This window comes from Polyodon spathula, unplaced genomic scaffold, assembly GCF_017654505.1.
Source record: "Polyodon spathula isolate WHYD16114869_AA unplaced genomic scaffold, ASM1765450v1 scaffolds_740, whole genome shotgun sequence".
In the NCBI taxonomy this organism is placed as follows: Eukaryota; Metazoa; Chordata; class Actinopteri; order Acipenseriformes; family Polyodontidae; genus Polyodon; species Polyodon spathula.
In genome coordinates, this window is record NW_024472228.1 from 124,723 (window position 1) to 131,155 (window position 6,433).

The following is a 6,433-nucleotide window of genomic DNA, read 5'->3' on the forward strand; positions in this document are numbered from 1 at the left end:
TAAATGTGTTTCTGCTTTGATTATTACTTGTCGTGCTGACTAACTATTCCTGCAAAGACCTCTCAGGGCTGGTTTCTTATTTTCTGACATTTGGTGGGGAATAGAGCGTAATGCTTCGCCTAGGGGCTTTCGTGCATTTGCTCATTTGTCGGGTGTTAATTGATTAAACTAGGTGCAGGTCATTTAGGAGCAGGTCTCTCTAACCTGCTGTATTGGATTGCCTGCAGCTGCGTCAGTCTGATGATCTGCTCAAGCCGGTGGTGCTGGTCCAGGCCAAGGATGCCGAGACCCTCATGGAGCTCGTCAATAACAACCAGGAGGCCACAGTGCAGATCGACGTCAGACTTGAGCAGGAAGGGGTGGGTACCGCCTCCCTCGCAGCCCCTCCCTGTTTACCAGGCCCCACCCCTGACATATAGGCTCCTCCCCCTGATACATATTCCTAGCAGTTTCTTAACCAAATTGTGGTTTGAAGTTTCACATCCAGGTATAGTGCCACCATCCTGTCAAACATTTAGCAGAAACACCATGGGTTGCAATAATTTTCTGCAGCAATTTTAATGTTACAGAACTAGAAAGAAATAACAAAAAATTTAGCTGATTCTAGCTGCAACTTCATTGTGTCCACTCCAATCTACACTGTTGACCAAGTACTAAATACAGACGGTCTTTGAAAAGCAGGCTGTTGCTTTTCTAATGGCCTGAAACATGCATTGTTTCCATTCGGAAGTCTGAGTCCAGGTTGTGTGGGTTCCTCAAACATTGACCTAATTGTCTGTGGTTAAATGATTTCCTGAGATAATTGAGCGCAGTGATCAGCGGGTGAGCAATGTGTTGGATCTAGAACTACAACGTTTCTTGGTGGATTACACCCAATTTACAACAACTGCGCTACTAGGAAATGTTTGCTTCTGGAAACCTTCCAGAGACGTGTTGCATTCTTCAAACAGTTTCGATGGCTAACATTTTCCATTTTATAGTATTCCTGAACTGAGTAGGTTTTTACAATGTAATGTAAGGCTAATATAATGTTAGTAAAACTCAAATAAAATATACGCCTAATTCACTTTTTTCATCAGCGTCACGCAATGAATAAGACACTTGCTCAAACAGCTCTAAAAATCAAACGCAATACATTTTAGCAATTAAGGCAAGGTTATGCAGTACATTCCCCAGTTAGAAGATTTTTAAAAAAATATTATTATTATTTGTTATTATTATTTAGCAAACACCTTTATCCAAGGTGACTTGCAGAGACTAGAGTGTCACTTACAACAACGTCTCACCCGAAAGACCGAGCACAAGGAGGTTAAGTGGCTTGCTCAGGGTCAGAATGAGCTCAATGCATTGTGGACTTATTCTGTTGTTATCATTACAATGTTTTCCAGCAGCACTATGATGTTGGGATCCTCCTCACTGTGGTTACTGCCTTGCTGGTTATCATCCTGATTTTTGCCTTTCGCTTCCGGTGCAGACAGAACAGGAACAGGGTAAGATGGAAATGTTCTTCATTTGCATAACTGTGCCGAGTGCTACAGGTGTACTCTAGACACAACAAAAGGCTCAAATAACATCAACAAACTATATCATAAAGGCATCCTACATACTGACTGTATGCTGAGAGGGGGAAAAAAAGGAATCCTCACATTGTAATGCTACAAAATCTACATCAGCAGACATCAACAAAACGACACAGGCTAGATTTGCAGCTGGGAAGTGTGTCAGTTAAAATACGTTTATTGACAAAGTAGAAGAGCAGGTATAGCGGTGAGCTTATTCCTGTTGCCTTGCAACTGGAATTATATTTCTGTGTTTAGCTTGGTGAAAGCTGATAGATTCCTAGTAGTAAACTGGGAAAGGCTGAGATTATCTGTGATTTAGTATAGTCTTCAACTGGGTCTCTTTTGCTTTCGTGTTTGTTTTGTGAAAACCCAGGATTCCATGCAGGAGCAGACTCTCCGTGCCATCAGCCGTCTGCAGACCCGGATGTACAAATCCCAGTGCCGCTCGGGGAGCCAGAGGTCAAGGGGCAAGTGGGACTCCGCCAGCAGCAGCAACTCCAGCCCTGTGTGCGTCATCTGCCTGGAGGAGTTTGCCGATGGACAGGTACAGTTCTGACGGGGAATGTTCTGGAATGTTCAGGAATTCCATTGATCATGTCTAGCAGACACAGGTTTGACAACAGGCAAACCAAGCTGCAGCTGTGACGTCCAATATACACACTGGAAAGGCAGAAATGATGACCTTGTGTGTAAGACATGTTGTAAAGAAGGGTTGACGTAGGCCCAGACGAAATGAACAGCTTTCAAAATGGGAAACTGGATTATTTCTTTAGTTGTGTATTTTCTTTACTGATTTGTATTCCATTCTTTTGTGTTCTCTAGAACCTGCGTGTTATTTCGTGCTTTCATGAGTTTCACAAGAAGTGCGTGGACCCCTGGCTGCTCCAGCATCGCACCTGCCCACTCTGCCTGCACAACATAATGGGTAAGGGTGGCTGGGGAGGGCCTGAGACAAAGACTTGTAGAGTTTCATTACTTTTTCCAAAGCCCAGTCTTGCAATTGAGTCATTTCCATGTACCATTGAAGAAAAGGTCTTGTGAAATGTGTCTGTAGATTATTACTAACAAACAAAAGGCTGTGTGGTCCAGTGGTTAAAGAAACAGGCTTGTAACCAGGAGGTCCCCGGTTCAAATCCCAGCTCAGCCACTGACTCATTGTGTGACCTTGAGCAACTCACTTAACCTCCTTGTGCGCCGTCTTTCAGGTGAGACATTGTTGTAAGTGACTCTGCAGCTGATGCATAGTTCATACACCCTAGTCTTGTATCTTGTAAAGTGCTTTGTGATTGTGGTCCACTATGAAAGTCGCTATATAAAAATAAAGATTATTATTTCAGTAACGGTTACTATTTCACTGTAATAACTGCTTTCAACACTAGAGTTCTGTTTTACTCTTTTTTCAGAGGCAGAATCTAGGCCCAGACAAGTTACCCCTGGGAGACACCTGTACCAGCACCCCTCTGCCACCCCTCTGCGGCCCTACCCCCACTCAGCCCCAAGGCAGCCCACCCTCATGGGCCGCTACTTTCCACCTCCTCCTTTGGACCCTGCCACTGTCAGGTATCTGCCCAACAGACAGCTGGTACCAGTCCTTCAGAGGTGCAGCTACAGCCATGGTGAGGTCAGGCAGTACACTAACATGTGCTGCAGGCCCTCTTTTCCACCTGAGCAGCATTACCAGGGCAGGCCCTGCGCCCCTCGGCACCTATCAGCCTGGTCAGCCCCACGCAGCGCCCCCAGCTCCCGGCACCACAGCCGAGGGGGTGGGCACAGCCGACGGGGTGGGCACAGCCGGCAGGACGATGGGAGCTGCTCGGGGGGCAGCTTTCGGACAGAGAAGAGCGGCTACCTGGCTGATGGGCCTGGCAGTGACTCCAGCTCAGGGCCTTGTCACGGCTCCTCCAGTGACTCCGTTCTCAACTGCACCGACGTCAGCCTCCAAGCCGTCTACGGGAGCTGGTCCACCTTCCGCAGCTCCCTCAGCAGTGACTACGATCCCTTTATTTACTGCGGTGAGAGTGGAGGAGGAATGGAGAGCGGAGGCAGACCCAGGTCTTTGGACTCCATGGTCAATCGGACTGGTTCCTGCCCAGAGGAGCAGGTTTTCAGCCATGTCCACTTCCACCGACACAGACACCACCACTATGGAGAGGGCCGGAGCAGCGACCACAGCCAGGGGCCTGCCAAGAGCTCCAACAGGGAGCCGTGTGCCTCCGAGTCCCCAGTCACGGACGGTTTACAATCCAGGGTGGGCGAAGTGCACCACTGCCAGCCAAAAAGCTGCTCTGAAGGGCATCACGACGCACCCGGCCTGTGTCCTTGTCCCAAAGCAGGGCACGACCCTTCGGAGAGCCCTGCACCAAAAGCAGTAGAAGAGGGGCGAGATGCAGCGGAGAACGGACAGGCTGCTGCCATGCTTCCTCTGCCCTGCTGCCACCACAGGAGCTGCGACTTCAACAGCCGCCACCACCACCGGAGGAAAAAGAGCATCTGTCACCATGACCCGCCGCCACCCACGGTGCAGTTCCACCAGAGCGTGGACATGCAGGAGGACTGCAGCATCCACCTTCACTATGGCCATGGCTCAGGATACTCCCCAGATACCCAGCCGAGGGTGCCGGTCCCTCTCATCCTGGACTCTACAGAGGCAGGGGACTGGCCCTGCTGCTCAGGGCACCATGTCGTGTGGCAGCGTAGGCTCCAGCAGGCAGGGTCAGATCCCCTGCTGGAGGGACCTAGACCCTCTGAGGAAAGGGATCAGAGCAGTGGGGGGTCAGGGCCCAAGACAGCACAGGAAGACTGTTTATACTGCCCAAACTCACACAGTAATCAGGGTAGGTCCAATACAGAAATGCGGTAAAGGTCGGGATTGAGATGCCCTATAAATGTTGGTTGGGATAGTTATGCAGGCAGCTCTTTTCGTATGTTGATTTAGTATTTTCATGCTCTCTAACAGTAATCATTGCTTACCCTTCTGACCTTCTCTTTTCCGCAGGATCAGAAGAGGAGGCTGAGACGATGTGCCAGCACACAGTGTAACCCTTTTACAGGGCAACAAAGTTGTTGAATCAAGGTTGCGTCTTCCACAGCCAGACCGACACATTTTCTATGTGCATCTCTCTGTGTGGTGTGGCGTCCTGTCTCTGTGGGCTGCCTGACTGTCATGGTGAGGTCTGTAGCACAAGGGAGATTGGAAGAGTAATATACAAATCCCAGTATGATAAGTAGAGGTCCCTTTTAACCCAGTAAACCATTCTGACTGAACATTGGACCTGGGAGACACTGCAGCTGTTTCTAGTGCTGCCGTCTCACTGTAAACATTGCATTTGTGCATGGATGCCTTGGCACGCTAGCAGCTTCTTTTTAAGGACAATCTTACCTGGTCCAGACGGATCACAGCCCCCTGAGTGCACTGATTGGAAGTGTTGGCCGATCCGGTTCCTTGTTCCAGCCATGTTAGCGCTGTTGAATTTAACCAATTAAATCTCCCTCAAGACCCTACATTTGTTAATTATTTATTTTGACCTATGAAACCCAGGACCTTGATTGGGAACCCCCTTACCCTAGTAGGTGACCAAGGTCGCACCTTCCAGTCAAGTGACTGACCCAGCTTGTGGTCATCTACAGGCTGCAGGAAATCTCACAAAATGACAACCAGGTCAGATCTTTCATACACATGAAAGACTTGACTAGTGAGATGGGCCACTGCATGTGTTAGTTCCTCATAACCAAATGTGACCATTAGCAGTGAAGATTGTCCTAAAAACTGGCTAGTGTATGAAGGCCAAACAGACATTGAAAAAATACACTTGTCAAAACGTGTGTCTACCAGACTGAAGGTTTTTTTTTTTCCATTGTCCATTCGGCCGCTGTGCCTGCCACTGTAGGTCAATGTAATCCCACATCCATCCTGATTTATAAAATGATCTTTCGTCTGCCCAGGATAGTCAAACTCGGAGGCTTTTGGTCCCCGTGGTGTTTTAAAAACACGGTGATGAAGAAAAAGCATAAAAATGAGGAAACAATCAAATGGAGTGGATCTTTTTGGGGTTGGGGGTGGATCAATTTCATTGGCAATTTACTATCAGTTTTGTCACTTTTTTTTTAATATATATGTATATATGACATTTTTAATGCACAAAACAGCCTTATTTTAATCATTCTTTGTTTTACTTGAAGACTGGATCTAAGCAGGTGATCTTCTCTGTGTCACCAGCTCTGTGTTAATGCAGTGCTAATGAGCGTGTTCAGAATGGTGTCAGAGTGTGTGTGTGTGTGTGTGTGTGTGTGAGTGTTTGGTGGGGGGAGGGAGGGGGACTGGAGTAATTCACTTAAGGCAGCTATTTTATTCAATTGTTAGAAAAAGAATTTGACTGAAAATATCTAACTGAATTAAAGATATATGTACCTTGCTACTTAGTTTTTCATGTTGACAGGGATCGTGTTTGCAAAATGATATGGATCTTTCCAAGGGAGTGGCGGATGTGCTGGCCTCTGATTCGCTCTTTTCAGCAACTTTGTAAACACAGAGTGGGTTGATGAGGACACAGGTTAATGCTCACTGCCCAGGCACTTACCATTCAACAGCAGAGAGGGCAAACGTTAATAAAAAACGCACTATAGGAGCAATATAAATCAGCTTTCAAACATCCCAAAAAGAAATACCATTGGAAGACATTTGCTTGTGTATTTTTCAGAGAGTGCCCAGACAGAATATAATGTATGAGAGTACATTTAGCATAAAGGCTTCACCCTATATATTGTACATGTCTGGACTTTGCATAGCAGGTACAACTGATATTTTGCTTAATTAGACCTTTTTTCTTGTTTTCAGCTCTTGAACAGTTGCATATTTCAAGTTAACTGTAACA

At 47.0% G+C, this 6,433-nt stretch overlaps 1 protein-coding gene across 2 annotated transcripts in view; it reads left to right on the forward strand.

Annotated features, from left to right (window-relative positions):
• The window catches only part of LOC121308563 (E3 ubiquitin-protein ligase RNF43), an 80,574-nt gene extending 74,141 nt beyond the window's left edge, over window positions 1–6,433 (forward strand). The window contains exons 4-9 of one of the 2 annotated variants that reach the window (XM_041241031.1): window positions 228–359; window positions 1,389–1,490; window positions 1,936–2,106; window positions 2,385–2,487; window positions 2,966–4,396; window positions 4,558–6,433. In XM_041241031.1, coding sequence (XP_041096965.1) covers window positions 228–359; window positions 1,389–1,490; window positions 1,936–2,106; window positions 2,385–2,487; window positions 2,966–4,396; window positions 4,558–4,601 — 1,983 coding nt within the window. In that variant the 3' untranslated portion in view covers window positions 4,602–6,433. The remainder of the gene's footprint in view (window positions 1–227; window positions 360–1,388; window positions 1,491–1,935; window positions 2,107–2,384; window positions 2,488–2,965; window positions 4,397–4,557) is intronic. The other variant, XM_041241032.1, reaches the window with a different exon arrangement.